Consider the following 16,126-nt stretch of genomic DNA (forward strand, 5'->3'; position numbering starts at 1 on the left):
AATATTAAAGTAATTAATTAAATTATTTATTTATTTATAATAATTTAATTATATTCATTTAATTATTAATTAAATTAATAAATTACTACTAATAAAATAAATGTATTAAATAAATTAATAAATTATACCATTTGATGAATTAGCTGCCCGTGTTCATCGACAAAAATAATTCATTGATTTCAAAGAATACACAAACTCATCCAAACAGTTGCTAACAGAAATCGTCCAGGTCGCCTGACGTCACAGAGGATCTGTTTGCAGCACGTGACTTCGAGCAGACGCGAGCAGCAGTTGTCTTGAACGCGCCCCGGTCTGTGATTATGAAACGTCGCGAGCAGCGGAGTTTGTTTCGGGACAGCGTCGCGGAAAACATCTGGATATAAGTCGAGTCAACAGAGGTGAGTTCGCTGGTTTGCAGGAAGAAACAAGGTGCTGTAGTGAAGGTTTGTCCCGTTTATGAATTTACTTAAAATCAGCGGGATAACGAGTGTCTGACTTAAACGTCAGCCAACTTCAGTTGTGAGGATGGTAATGACGTCACGAGAAGCGTTTGTTAGCTAGCTCACGTTAACGAAGCGTTTAGCAGGCGTGTAAATAACCGCGTATGAAACGTGTGTGAGACACGCTGCCGATGATTTTAGTCGGTGTTAAATACCGGCGTTATTTTTAAGACTGATCCTGTCAGACGGTCTCGTCGGTGATGTCCACAGATACCAGAGAAGCTGCGACAGAAAAGGGCAAAATGCGGACAAACTCCGTGATTTAAAGTGTGTTTACAGCTGCAGCTTGTATTTGTAATGTCCTCAAACCTTTTCAACGACACACCTCGTTTTATAACATCCATACTATCTGGTATCTCATTATGATTTAGTGCTTCCCAGTACTGATTATGTTAAACGTAAAGTACCCGGATGTCCGATGGTGCTACAGTGGACGAAGCTTTTGGGTCTGAAAAATTAAGCAGAAGTGTCTTCAGCTGCAGTACCACCGAGGGCCACTAGAGGTCGGCTCCGAAAAGCCTCCGGCTCCATAGACTCCCATTCAACTTCTCTCATCAAATGTGACGTCAATAACAAAAATTCTGCAAGTTATCTCTGTGTTTTTAGCTGAAGTCGCTCCTTCTTATTAGTTTTCTGGTGGTCCATCTGAAAAATAACCCTGTTGTTAATTAGAAAATGAACCTTTAAAAAAAAATAATTAAAAAAAAGATGTTTTTGTGGGCGTGTCTGATTGATTGACAGGCCTGTGGTGCAGTCAGGTTACAGCAATCGGTGGGCGGCACATAGTATCGTCAGGTTTCTAATCAGATTAGTCGGACCCCCAGCTCGTCCAAATATGGTCACTTCCTACTCCAAACCACTTCGAACTAGCAAAGATGGCGACGGACAAAATCCGAACTCAATGCCTCATAACGGCCGTTCACAAACCGACGGGTCCCTTTAGTTTGCTGCTCGGTTGTTTACCGGTACACTGGTACAGTTGTATTATTGTCCTGTGCTCAGTTTGATATTAAAGACTTTTAAAGGGATCAAATCACATGTTATCCATTAAAAGATGTGACTCTGACCTTTTTGTTAACAGAATAATTTTCCCAGCATGGTTTTGAGTGATGCTAACATATGGCTGTCACGCTTTGAGACAGACAGTAATATAATGCTTGAGACAGTTGTGCTGCCACCATGAATGCTGCTTCAAGATAACTGGGAGTAATCTTAATGGCCACGGTGATAAAACAGCTGTAAGCTGCTGATAAAGCAGAGCTCCTTTATGCGCTATACTGTTGTTTTATGAGTTGCCTGGAAGTCGTGCTTTTTGCAGCGTTTTGTCGTTTACTGTAAGCGCTCTACAACCTTCGTCCAGTCAGATTATTTCCACATAAATCAGCCTTATTCTAACATGTTTTCGAAATGCTTGGAGATATTTGTTTCTCTCCTGAATCATCACTTGTTTACTCATTGTACAAAGTGCTGTTAAATTACCTTTTTTTTCCCCCCTCCATTCGATATGAATTTGTTTCATTTAGTTCAGTTATTGTGTGCAGGGCAGGACAACATGTGCGTTTTCACTCCTCGTCCGCTGGTTGGCTGCTTTCTGAAGGTGAAAGCAGCAGCTGGTTGGTCAGTTGAGGAGAAGTCGAGAGGTTTGAAGGTCCAGTTTGTCATTTGACAGGAACACATTTGATGTAAGAGTACAGAAAAGTTTATAATCGTAACGGCATGTTTGTTTATTATGTGAAAAATAAACATCAGCCAGCAGCATTTTTTTTTTATTATTTTTTTTAAACTGCTTTAAACAAAACTGACACTGAAGACAGTTTTTTTTATAATTCAAACTAGCAGGCTGATTATAGAGGATTGATTTGTGGAAATCTGGTTGTTATTCAGCATGTTTTCAATCCCTTTAACATCTCAGGATGTATTCGGTGTTTGTGGGTAAATGTTTTAAATGAGTTTGAGCTCACCTAAGATCATGTTTTTTCTTCTTCCCAGAACATCAATGCAATGCTGCTTCTCCGACGCTGCAGCAGCCTGACTCGACTTCCTCTGAACAGTCAAAGGTACAGAACTGCAACAAGACGCTCGTTTGTTAGCACAAAATACACCTCTTTTTTATGCTTTTGGGGACTTTTACAATTAATCTCTGTCCTGTATTTCGCCGTATTTATGGCTATTTGTGTTTTATATGTCTGTTTCCGTGTTCACCTTGCTCGTCTGGCCGATAAAGCTGATTCTGATTCTTTTCTTTTCTCAGGTATCAGGTGGCCTCGTGTGCAGTTCGTCTGTGCAGCGGCAGCAGCGAGGACCAGAGATTGAACCACCGTCCCAGCTGGAGACATGCCCTCGCCGGGCTGCTGGCTGGGGCCGGAGCCGTGCTGGCGTACGACCTGCACCGCCACAAGGTGAGGACGACATGAGGCCTGCCGGTGCTCCTGAATGTGACGTCTCAGCGGCATCTGGAAGGAATGTCTTCAAATCCAGCGTTTAACCTTTTCTTTGACCCGAGAGGTGAACGGATTTGACTTTTTGGTGGTCAGAGGTCAAAAGGTCACCGTGAACTCGCGGAAACACGTCGGTGGCCATGACTCCGAAATGAATGCGCTAGTTGTGGACAAAATTTCCCACAAAGGTCTTAATACGATAAATTATGAAGGGAAGAAGTTTTATATCCAGAAGGTCAAAGGTCAACTTTACAGCAGCGTCATTATTATTTTCTGCAAAATGTATGTATATATTTTAAACATTATTAAAGTTATTAGTTATTAAACATCATAACTCGGGAACAGACGGAGAGATCGGGGTCATATTTCATGTTTAAGTTAAGTCTTCACTGCATGAGACATGAATGATGTAAACTGTAACAGAGTCAAACCAACACGAGCTGGTAGTTGAAGTTTAACTCCTGTCCAACTTCAAAAGCAATTTGAAATCACACACACACACACACACGCACACACACACACACACACACACGTGAATAATTAACATTTCTGAAGTAGTAGCAGTCGTGGTACGAATCCTGCATCTCGTTCATCTTTCTGCTTTAATGTGTTTCGTCCTTCACAAGTAATGTTTGTTTTTAAATGATGGAAAAAATAACCTGCTACCCGACAAACAAACGCACGTGTTGTTTGCACAGAAAGACGAAGGCCTCCAGTTTCACTGTTGGTGGTGAAAAGGCTGAAACTCGTTACTTTCAAACGTTGAATTTGTTTTTTAATATTTTTCTGCCTGCAAGTGATCGATGACCCGATGAAGTATTAGAAGTCTGCAGGTATCTCGGTGAGTACGTGAATACTCTTGTTGTTTTTTTTGCCGGGTCATTAAAGTGCCGTCGCCTCTTTCCCTGTTCAGGCTAAGCGGGTGGACGTCGCCGTGCCGACCATAGGGAGAAGCTCCTCTCTTCCCGTCTTCAGCCAGGAGGAAGTGGCGAAGCACCGCTCTGTGAAGGACGGCGTGTGGGTCACTTACAAAGGTGGCGTCTATGACATCACCAAGTTTGTGGCCATGCACCCCGGCGGGGATAAAATCTTGATGGCAGCGGGCGGCGCCCTCGAACCCTTCTGGGCGCTGTACGCGGTGCACAACCAGGAACATGTGCTGGAAATCCTCTCGGAGTACAAGGTGGGACACTTGTTGGTTTCTGTTGATGATTAAACTGAAGGGAACTCTGGTGCAGCGTAGATTAGACTTTCCAAGAACCACCAGCGTCAAGAGAATTACAATCATCTTTATTTTGTATTTTTTTACACTAATTTTCTTTGGGCAAGAAAAGACACAAAAAAAAACCCAGAATAAAACTAAACAAAACCACAGCAAAACAAACAACAGTGCAGCACATCAACAAGGTTACCAGACACTTACCTTAACTTCAACCATAAAATTTGTCCAATAAACAGAACAGTCAACATTACTTAAACTTGAATGTAATTATACACAAATGGCACAGCAGCCTGCAAGAGGGAATTCATTAACATTTTAAGAGACAAAAAACAACAACACATGCGTGAGGTTAGGGAGGTGAAGTCACCGGCCGATTTCCTTATTCTGACAAATGTGTCTTAATCTCAAAAGAAAAGTTAGCGTTTACATATCATGAATTTCTTTGATGATTTCAATCCAGTTTTCTACTGAAGGTCAGTTTGTAATCATTTACGAGTATTTGCTTTTCTTTTTTTTTGCGGCTACAGTTAATAGTTTTACCGTTTTCAGGATATAACTGTCATTTCCTGTTATTCCTAGCAGGTGGATCGCCCAGAATAACTCTAATTTAAAGAAAAAGGTTTATTTGAATCTGTCAGTGTTAAGTGGGGTTAACAGCAAAATAATAAACAAAAGAGAACTGTGGTTGAAACTTCTGAACTTACCTACTCAAAAAAAGAGACGAAAAACACAAGGCCCAACCAAACAAGTAACTTTACCAAAAAAAGAAGCAAAAACGGATTAAACAACAATAAAATTAAAAAAAATAAAAAAACTGGAGCTCACCGCTACGAAGTCTCTGCATTTATCAGTTTGTTGAAGAAGAACATGTTTGACTGTCTGGTGCAGCTACAGAGAGGAGAGCCTGCAGTCGCCTTGGCGACCTGACCTTTAACCTGATAGGCTGCAACCAATCGGCTCGGACGGGTCCTCAAACATGCACAGATTCATAATGTCAGAAGAAATGGAAATATTTACTTTTAACGAGCGCTGGAAGAGTTTGTTTAAATCAAAATGCAAAAACAAAAAAACATCAGTCAGACTATAATCTTATATCTTCATAAATACAAACATTTATCTCACTCATCAGTCATGGCTTTTTAACAGTTTTGTCAGTTATTGACCAATTTTCTCCATCATCATCATATATTTTCTAATGATTATGTTTAAGGCTTTTGTAAAGAAGACCCCAAACTTCAGCTGATTACATTTGTGATGGAGGTTTTGAGTATTTACTATGAAACTGGTGGAGAAGAATATCAACGATGGAGTCACTCAGGAAAATACATGTTTTCAGTAAACAGTCTCTCACAGCAGTCAACGATAAACAGTGGAGCATCACTGACCTCCATTTAACATTCAACAATAACAAACCCGGTGTGCAGCTTCACCACGAGTTCTGCTTCACACTGGAAAAAAAAGAACTTAAATGATATTAAAGAGTAGAAAACGCATGCGCGAGGAAAACAGATCAAATTAACGTCGTTCGGTTACAAAAATCCATCACAGATCAGAGTTTCTGGTTCATCTCTGACCTCCAGTTGACCTTAATTTGCTTAAACAGATTTACAGCCAATAAGATCACCTGACAGATCCTGTTTATAACCCAGTAAATCCTCTGGTGTGTAAAGTTTTTAGCACAGCTGATAAAAATCGATGCCAAGTTACAATAAACCTTTGTCTTTATTTCGGTACTTTTCGTGTGTTGCAGTTCAGTCACGATAAACATTTACCAAACTCAGTCATGCAAACCCATTAAATATTGTTTGAGGTGTCTTTGAGACATCCAAACAGACGTTGACATGAAAGTGTCGTTGCCGTGGGTGACATGAATTGAATATCTCCTCACATGAACTTGTCATTTCTGACACACGGCCGCTGCAGACAGGAGAAGGTCTGCTGCGGTCTTCTGAGGAAGAACTGAGTACCAGCACGCTCTCTAGTGGTCAGTGAGAGAACTGCGTGGCTGACATTTATCAGCTTAAAGTGACCCTGTGTAGTTGTTTTTTTTGTTTTTTTTTTGTAAACAAGGTCTTCACCTTTTGGATTCTTATTGTTGATGAAAAGTTGAACATATGTCGACTGGTGGTGTTGGGTTCGTCCCGATGAATAAAACCTGTGTGTCTGCGGTTGATTGAAGGTTGGTGAGCTGAGCCAAGAAGACGTGAAGAAGCAGCAGGCTGTAAAATCCTCGGACCCGTACTCGTCTGACCCGGAGCGCCACCCCGTCCTGCGCATCAACAACCTGAAGCCCTTCAACGCCGAGCCGCCTCCCGAATTCCTCTCCGACAGCTACATCACGCCCTCCGCCTTCTTCTTCAAACGAAACCACCTGCCGGTCCCTCAGGTGGAACCGGCTTCCTATCGGCTCCACGTGGAGGGACTCCCCGGAGGGGCGCTGACGCTGTCCTTAGAGGACCTGAAGACTTGGTTCCCCAAACACACCATCACGGCTACGCTGCAGTGTGCCGGTAACAGACGCAGTGAGATGAATAAGGTCAAGCAGGTGAAAGGACTGAACTGGGGCATCGCCGCCATCAGTAACGCCACGTGGAGCGGCGCCAAGCTCAGGGACGTCCTGCTGGCCGCCGGCTACAGCCCAGACGTGACCCAGTGGGCGCGCCACGTTCAGTTCGAAGGACTAGACTCGGACGTGATGGGGACCACCTACGGAGCTTCGGTCCCTCTCAGCAAGGCGGTCAGCGAGGAAGGTGACGTGCTTCTGGCTTACGAGATGAACGGCGAGGACATCCCTCCGGACCACGGCTTCCCTGTGCGGGTGGTGGTGCCGGGCGTGGTGGGAGCACGCAACGTGAAGTGGCTGGGAAAGATCGTGGTGAGCGGAGAGGAGAGCAGCAGCCACTGGCAGCAGAACGACTACAAAGGCTTCTCCCCCGGGACCGACTGGGACACGGTGGACTTCAAGTCCGCTCCCGCCATCCAAGAGCTGCCCGTTCAGTCCGCCATCACTACGCCGGCGGACGCCGCCGTGATCGACCGCAGCGAGGAGACGCTGACGGTGAAGGGCTACGCGTGGAGCGGCGGCGGCCGGGAGGTGGTGCGTGTCGACGTGTCGCTGGACGGGGGAAAGACGTGGCAGGTGGCCCAGCTGAGGAGCGGCGATAAGGGACGAGCCGCCGAGCCGTCGCCGCCTCTGGGACGAGCCTGGGCCTGGAAGCTGTGGGAGGTCACGGCGCCGCTCCCTGCTGAGGTCGGGGAGCTGGAGATCGTTTGCAAGGCGGTCGACAACAGTTACAACATGCAGCCGGACTCGGTGCCGCCCATCTGGAACCTGAGGGGCGTCCTGAGCAACGCATGGCACCGAGTGAAGGTGAAGATCAGAGAGGACGAGAGCAAGGAATAAATTTTTAAGGTTTTACAGCTGAAGCAGAGTCAGACTGGAGTGAACTTGATTTAAATATTCTGCAGGAATAAGGAAACACAAAGTGCCATATTGTGAAGTATTTTTGAAACACAACTTGGGCTGGGTATATATATATATATTATATTTATAATATATATATATTTATATATTATAAATATATATATTATATTTATAATATATATTTATTATATATATTATAAATATATAATATATATATATATATATTATTATGATTTTATGGGTAATAATTTTAATCAAGGCCAGCAATTAATGTTGAATTATTTGACTGAACAGAGCAGCTGGATACTGAGAGCAGGATCGACCTGAATTATCTCAAACAAAGGAACGCTTCTTTACCTGCAGCTGTGTCTTTGATTAAAAAGTAATCTTGCTGCTCAGGCGACGGCGTGAAGGTTTAGCCGTGTTTATACTGTCCTGGATTTTGTTATTTTGACTTTGAAAAAGCTTGATGCAGTTTTATAAGTAAAAGAAACTCACCAAACATTAAAACATCTTCTTCTACTTTGACTTATTGATTCCTGAATGTGGTCACGGAGGAAACAGGATATGAATGGATTCAAACCACCTCCTGAAAAATGTTGGTTGAATGTGAACAGGAGGTTCAGAGGGGAGGACAGTTTATTCAGGATAAAAACTAATTGGATAGAATACCTTTATTATCTCTGTACATATTTATAAAACAAAATGTGCAGTGCAATACACGCATTTATAATAATATAAAATACAAGTATGATAAAAAGCAGGTGGCATCCTGTCAAACAGTGTATATAAAATATTGCACAATTTCCCGTAAATTATTGCACATCTTGCATCATCGACTCTGAACACATCTACAAGTGAAGCCGTCCTCACAACCAAGCAGCCAACCACGACAGGTTGAAACACCAATGTTCAGATTTATTCCAAATAAACAACTTTAACCATCAAAGAAACATGAAGTGTGAAGATGAGTGTTGAAGGTGGAAGGAAAAGTTCAACCAAACCAAAGCAGGAGATGTGGAGCCTCAAAGAGAGAGAAGGACAATGAGGGCTGGTGTTTGGAGCTCTGGTGGAGACCTGCACAGGTGCCACCACGTTACCTTAACGACCACCACGTTACCTTAACGACCACCACGTTACCTTAACGACCGCAAGCTCATGCAGGAAGAGGCCACATGAGCCACGGCGAGCAGAAATAGTCGTAACAACCTGTATTAAAATCCTGCTTCATAATCTGGTGTTTTCTGGGTTGAGGAATGAACCAGGAGTCAAGATGTTGTAATTTTTATTTGATTTTATACACTTTATTAATCCCCGAGGGGAAATTTCGTCGCTACAGCGGGGGGGCTCTCAGGGGGGAGCTGCTGCAGCAGGCTGCCACTAGTGCGGCGCCAGGTAACCTGACCTGAGGTGCATGTTTTTGGATGATGGGAGGAAGCCAGAGAACCCGGAGAGAACCCACGCAAGCACAGGGAGAACATGCAAACTCCGCACAGAAAGGCCCAGGACCAGATTCGAACCCGGAACCTTTTTGCTGTGAGGCGACAATGCTAACCACTGCACCACCGTGCCGCCCAAATGAAGAGGACAGATGTTCTCCTGCATGTTTAGTACACAAAGAGGTTCAAGTAGTTCCCATAAACCGGATATATTTCAGTAGTTTCAGGGATGCATCTGTGACGCACAACTGACTAAAAGCTGTGGTAAGCAGAGCTGCGTCAAAAACAGATAAAGACATCGATACAAACAAATTGTTTTGTGGTCCTTGTATGAGTGTGTTTGGTGGAGTTCTACGCTTTCATGTGTAAAAGGAAAACAACATTCCTCGTTTCACCAGACTGACCCAAAAGCCAAAAGTGGCGTAATTCTTGCTTGTTCCTGCGTTTGGTTTCTTTATGTTTCCTGTCAGAAGTTTTTAATGACATACACAACAATGACAAATACAGGACGCTGACTCAGACTCAGACAGAGTTTTTCTGTTGCTCAGGTCTGCACATTGTATCACATTGGTGATAAATGCAAACCAGTGCAGGAGAGCTCGGTTTTATTTGGTCTTTGTGGTGAGTTGTGATGCAGTGAGGAATGTGGAGAGTCTTCGAGGATGTTCTTTAATAATCACTGAAGGAAAAGGAGTATTAAGCCCAATTGTCTATATGACAACATTCGAAACTTAGTGCTAATGTGCAAAGGTCTGCATCATAGCATAGTATTGTAGGCTTTATGTTAAATTATTATTACTCTTCCCTCTCAAAAAAATTTAACTTCAAGCTCTGCTGCTGGCATACGGTACAAATATAAACTCTGTGTGGTACCTATGAGGCTGTATGATGCCAACCATGCACTCACATCTTGAGAGCAGCTGGTTGACAGGCTCACACTTCTGTTAATGTCAGTTTCATAAACAGCAGTCTACATGGATCTCCTCCCAAATCTGGAAAGAATGCACATTTTGAGACTTTCATAAGATAAAATCGGCCTTTTTGTAATCCGTAGTTGAATATTTGACATAAAAGCAGATGTTACATTTTACACAACTGCAAACTAATCTAAAATGATCAAAAATATGACACTGCTGATGTGCTTAGATTATCGGGAACCAAAAGGGGAATAAAGATTTGGCTGACAGTGACAAAACCCAAATTATATTCAATTCTTGGAAATAGTCACACATTTCTGGTAAAAACTGATCAGTATGATTCAATTTAACCAGTTCTTCACGAAAGAGACAAAATACATCAGCTGTTAAGTGATCTAAACACCTTAAGTCATCTTAGGGCACCAAATATGGTAAAGTCGAGACAAATTTCACAAGACAGTTTTCCACTTCGCCTCAGTCCATCTGAAATAAGCTCCGCCCAGAGAAGCTTATTGTGTTTCTGCATCATGTTTCCATCCGGTTTCTTCTTTGCATCGAGTTTTAACCTGCATCTGTGGACGCAGCGATGAACCGTGTTCACAGACGATGGTTTTCTGAATCGTTCCTGAGCCCATGCAGTGATTTCCACTACAGATTCATGTCTGTTTTTAATACAGTGCCACCTGAGGACCCGAAGATCACATCCATCCAATATTGGTTTTCAGCTTTGTCCTTTGCGTACAGTGATTTCTCCAGATTCTCTGAATTTTTTCAGGATATTATGAACCGTAGTTGATGAAATCACCAAGTTATTTGCAATTTTAAGTTGAGAAACATTATTCTTAGAAATAGTATTGCACTATATGCCCACGCAGTCTTTCACAGTATAGCGAACCTCTCCGAGATGCTCTTTTATTTCCCAATAATGTTACACACCTGTTGCCAGTTAACCTGATTATCTGAGGTGATCCTCCACTGTTTTTTTTTTTTTTGCATTACACAACTTTTACAGTCTTTTGTTGCTCCTTTAAAAAAAAAAATATTAAACTTGTTGCTGGCATCAAATCAATCAATTTCAACATTTGATATGTTGCCTCAGGTCTATTTTCAACTAAATATGGTTTTAGATGATTTCCAAATCATCGCATTGTTTTTATTGACATTTTACACCGTGAGTTGTAAACATAAATATTTGTCCCAGGTAATACAAGTGTGGTGAGGACAGGAATGTGGAGACCGAGGGCGAGGGTCCTTCTGTGGTTCGGGCCCATAATTGAGCTGTGATACAGGTCATCTAGTACGGTAGTAACACCAGGGATCAACAAAACAGCTGTGAACCTGGAGAATAACATGGGGGGTGTCTTAGAGGTAGATTTGTTCAGGGAGAGTGCCTTCACTTCAGTGCCTTATAAAGAGGCTAAAAGCTCACTACTGTAGGCTCGACTACGGCCTGTTGACGCCATAAATTGGTGGAGATGGAGGAGTTTAGTCCCATGTCCTCCCTCAACAGCTGTATAATTTAACAGCAGACACACTGGCAGGAGGTCAACTGGCTGCTCTTGCAATCCTCATTCTTCAGAGGTGGATCATCACAGCCACGGGGCTGACTCATGCAGCTGACTGATTTAAAAACTGCCGGAGCGCCCAGAGAACAAAGAGTCTGCTGTGGAACTCTGCTGAACACTTCTCAGGCTGTGAAGCACCAGCGGTGGATATCTGGGACCGAATCTCTGGATGATAAATTTGACTATGGACCTCACAGGGCTGCTGGCGCTGCTGCTGGTGCTCAGCCTCAGAGGAGGCTTTTGTGAAGTGGTGCAATGGACAGAGTTAGATGAAGCAAAGGTAAGATTAATGTGTGAAAGCTCACTCTTACAAGATATTTTTAAATGAATCTGAACAGTGAGTCCATATCTTGCATGTGTGGATGTGGCTTTTAATATTTTGTACAAAATAAGTTGATTTAAGGTATTTGTTCAAACTCATGAGAGCTTTGTGGTTTTGCTTTCAGGCGTATTTGAAGCAGTATGGTTACCTGAATGACCCCGCTGACCCACAGGACCCTCTTCACCTGGAGGAGGTCATTGAAGCTCTCAGGTAACATAGCGTGTGTTTAGCCTAGAAAGGGGACTCATCTAAGTATGTTCATTACACAGCAGCTCTTACATCAGGGTCCTCGTGGAGCAACTCTCTCTGACAATTAATGTGGTTAGTGTCTGTGTTTGGTTTTTTTTTAAGTTTGCAGATGTTTGACAGCCTCTTGTCTCACCAGGGTCTTGCAGAGGGTGAATGATCTGCCATCTACTGGAGAATTAGATGAAGCCACCCTGGAGGTGATGAGACAGCCCCGCTGTGGTTTGGAGGATCCCTTCAACAAGAAATTCCACAAGTACAGAGTGATGGGTGAGTCCACAAAAGAATAAAAACAAAAATGACAGGGAAGAAGTTTTTTTTAAAGGCTCCAAATGAATGAATGAAAGCCTTTGTGGAGGAATTTTCTTTGCACAAGAACATCAACCACAGAACACCACATAATTTGACAAGACAACATCAGACAAATAAGGATAATAAAACAACATTAAAACATCACAAAAGCCTCATTTGGAAAATTAAAGGACATTAAGTGCAAAGGATGTGATGCCTTTTTTTGTCCTCATCCTGGACATGCAGTACATTCACCCCAAAGACAGGAGTGTGTATTCAGACCATAGAGGGACCTTGTGAGCTAAACTCGTAGTGTATTGTCTGTCATGTGATGCTGCACATTGGTACAAAAGATAGCTCAATCTTTAAAGGCAGCCATTTCCATCTCCTTCATTTTAAACATGTGGTAAAAGTATGACTGTAGAAGTAGTCTTTCCCATGTTAAAGCTGACAGTCTGATTCTCATGGAGTTTACAAAATGTGTTAAAGGGAGTGAATCAGAACGTTCAGTATACCTATGTTAAATAAAAGTTGCCAATGTAATGTTTTAATGTGGTCAAATCAACAAAGAAAACTTTTTCAACATTTTTGTTCTCCTTCAGGTCATTGGAGAAAAAAGAGTCTGACCTACCGCATCTACAACTACACCCCTGACATGGTGAAGACAAAGGTCAGTGCAGCCATCCGCTCTGCCTTCCAGTACTGGAGCGACGTAGCGGCTTTGACCTTCAGAGAGGTCGACTACGGCAGAGCGGACATAAAGATCTCCTTCCACAAGAAGGACGGCTACTGTGCGGTCCCGTTCGATGGCCGAGGTTAGTTTTCTTCATAAATATACTGTGGAGAATCACCGGGCCAGCCGGGTCATGTAATCTCTTCTGTTGTACCACCTGCAGGTCATGTACTGGCCCACGCTGAGTCACCAGAATCCGGTATTGTCCACTTTGACGAGGACGAGTTCTGGACTGATGGAACATATTATGGCACTAATCTGCGTATTGTAGCGGCCCATGAAATAGGCCACGCCCTCGGCCTGGGTCACTCCCAGTTCAGGAGCGCTCTGATGGCACCGGTCTACGTTGGGTACCGCGCCAACTTCAGGCTGCACTCAGATGATGTGAAAGGCATCCAGGCGCTCTACGGTGAGTGTATCAGTGGAGCTGAAACTGGACCACGACTTCATGTGGTCTCTATGCAACTGTTGACTGTGCAGATATTATAAACCTAATGAACGCAAAACACTAATAAGATGTTAAGAGAACGACTAGGATAATAATTCTGATTGTTATAAAAGAAATTGCAGCAAAGCTAGATTGTCCAACTCAAAACACTGACAGCATTAAATCAGAGTCTCCCGCTCGGAGTGTTCCTGAGCCCATGCATTGATTTTTAATAACATTAAAGGGATCATCATCAAAAAATGTTTGTCATATGTTCATACAAAACTCAAATATCAACCGATACACATAAATACTTGTGGCAATATTGGCAAAAAAAAAAAATCCTGACACTTCAATGTGTGCTGTCCACCATGTTTGCTTCTATTCTGCATTTTTAATTGGTATTTATGATGTCTGATTCAGAACAGAGTGCTTCCTTTTATCAGAAATGGAGCCTGTCCACATTAGAAAATCCATCTGTGTCCCTGTCAATCAACAAAAAATGTTTTAATATCTTCTATTGATGCCACAATTTGTTGTCTGATATTCCTGTTAACTGTATGAGGTCTGTTTAGGACCCTTTCACACTCTGATCCACTAAGTATCTGATAGAAGTAAACAAACAGGAGTCTAAATCATTTAATGTTGAACTATGACGACTGCATCTGTCTGGAACGGAAACTTTATTCATGTAGTTTGCAGATCTCAAAATGAGGAAAACGTTCTTTCATCCTAAAATCTGTAACTTCTCTGTTTTAGGTAAACGCATCAGCAGCACTTTAGCCTCTCCAACAACTCCAGACAGTCTGTTTCCAACAGAAAGCAGCCAAGGAACTGAGGACATCCCTGATCCCTGCACTGCCTCTCTGGATGCCATCATGTTAGGTAAGTTATTGATCAACTGGAAAAAAGCTCCAACTGCATGCATTGTGATCCAATTTAACGTTAGACTATGACGTGTAAACATCCTCAGGGGACAAAATTATGTATTTTTAAGTTAGAAGTATTTGTGAGCTGCAGTGTATAAAACTCCAAAAATGAACATTTCAATCTGTGAGTTTTCAAAGCAACACGAAACAGGAATCAATAAAGTTTCAAAGGAACCAAATCATAAGAGAACATCAGTCAAAAAAGCACCAAGCAGTTTTAACGATCAAGTTTGTGCAACAGATATTTGTTGGCTTCGAGTCCTTAACTATGACGACTTTGCGTTATTTATGTCCTGATTTTTATAAATTGTTATCAACATGTTATCGTTGTTTTAATCAGGTCCATGGAGGAAAACCTTTGCTTTTAGTGGTGATTATGTCTGGACCATCTCCAACCTGGGACACAACACGCCGATGAAGACTGACCAACTGTGGAGGGGTCTCCCTGGAAACCTGAACGCTGCTGTGCACTCTCTGAGAACCAACAAGACATACTTCTTTAAAGGTGGACTCGTGTGCAGTGTACTCTCCGGTCTGCATGTAAAAGCCTGAACGTAAAGTGTTCCTGAGCCCATGCATTGATTTCTAATAAAAGCTCTGTCTGGTCTCAGGCGATAAAGTGTGGAAGTACACCCAGTTCCGGCTGGACTACGGCTACCCCAAACGAGTGAAACGGATCCCTCGTGATATTGATGCAGCCTTGTACCTGGAGATAAACAAGAAGCTGGTCTTCATCAAGGTACCTATGAGGAGAAGCAGCATTAAAAACATCCATATTTAACATCGTTCTTGGGAAGAAATCCTTGATTTGTACTCCCTCTCTTGCCTCTGTAGGGTTCAGAGCACTGGCAGTGGGACGAGCTGAAGTACAACGACTTAACTTTCTACCCCAAACCGCTGAGCATGCTGTTCACCGGAGTCCCGTCCGCTCCCGACGCGGCCTTCACCTGGACCAACGGCAAGATCTTCTTCTTCAAGGGGGACGAGTACTGGCGGGTGAACAAGCTGCTGAGAGTGGACAGAGGATACCCGCTGAGCAAGAAGGAACGCTGGATGCAATGCTAGAGTTTATCCATCGGGGGGCACTAGAGAGCTAAAGCAGGGCTGCTGGTTCCACTCCAAGGGGCATTGACAACCACCCAACCTCAGCCGTAGTCATACATAGTTAATACTCAGTGATCACATGAATACAAAATAAGAGTAATGATTGATTTTATTTCACTGGATCTAATTACAACTAAGCTGGCTGATATTTGTTCAGTCCTTGTAGTTTGTGTTTCTGTGACTCAAACATTGTGCAACCTTTTGTATGATCTGGGGAAGAAATCAAAGCCTTCTGCCTTTTTTTGTTGTTGTTGTTTTGCGTTTTCTTTCAGCCATATGTGTTGGATTATGTGTTGTAATATTTTCCAAAAGATGTAACGTGACGATGGGAGTGTGCACTCCGTTCAGGGCACACGATTTCTCATGAATCACACTGGATCTGTGACAAACAGTGGGACAAATTAAAGAAGACGTAAAGTCCAGTTAAAACTTCCTCTCTGATTGCAGTTCTGTCACCAGAAAAGTTGTTCCCACAAAAAAGGGGAAAAATAGAGAAATATGTAGTATTCACTGTGATGAAAGGGCGGTCTGTCCTGCATTGTGCTGTCTGCAAAAGAGAGAAAAAAAAA

General features: G+C 42.8%; 2 protein-coding genes across 3 annotated transcripts; both read left to right on the forward strand.

Moving 5' to 3' along the window:
• The first annotated feature begins 301 nt into the window (after positions 1-301).
• On the forward strand, positions 302-8,106 carry suox (sulfite oxidase). 2 transcript variants are annotated; one of them, XM_069155988.1, is made up of 5 exons: positions 302-398; positions 2,490-2,557; positions 2,752-2,899; positions 3,852-4,121; positions 6,340-8,106. In XM_069155988.1, the coding sequence occupies exons 2-5, from the start codon at positions 2,502-2,504 to the stop codon at positions 7,561-7,563; spliced, it is 1,698 nt and encodes a 565-aa protein (XP_069012089.1). In that variant the 5' UTR covers positions 302-398; positions 2,490-2,501; the 3' UTR covers positions 7,564-8,106. The 2 variants fall into 2 exon arrangements, with proteins under 2 accessions (XP_069012089.1, XP_069012099.1); XM_069155998.1 differs by lacking the exon at positions 302-398 and adding an exon at positions 425-443.
• Positions 8,107-11,689: 3,583 nt separating this feature from the next.
• On the forward strand, positions 11,690-15,958 carry mmp19 (matrix metallopeptidase 19). The gene is made up of 9 exons (XM_069156011.1): positions 11,690-11,785; positions 11,952-12,037; positions 12,213-12,343; positions 12,967-13,179; positions 13,261-13,506; positions 14,284-14,409; positions 14,794-14,958; positions 15,065-15,192; positions 15,288-15,958. Exons 1-9 carry the CDS (start codon positions 11,690-11,692, stop codon positions 15,516-15,518), a joined length of 1,422 nt encoding a protein of 473 aa, XP_069012112.1. The 3' UTR covers positions 15,519-15,958.
• The last annotated feature ends 168 nt before the right edge of the window (positions 15,959-16,126 follow it).

Source organism: Embiotoca jacksoni, unplaced genomic scaffold, assembly GCF_022577435.1.
Source record: "Embiotoca jacksoni isolate LCO1_2020_lvr unplaced genomic scaffold, fEmbJac1.0.p SCAF_1, whole genome shotgun sequence".
NCBI lineage: Eukaryota > Metazoa > Chordata > Actinopteri > Embiotocidae > Embiotoca > Embiotoca jacksoni.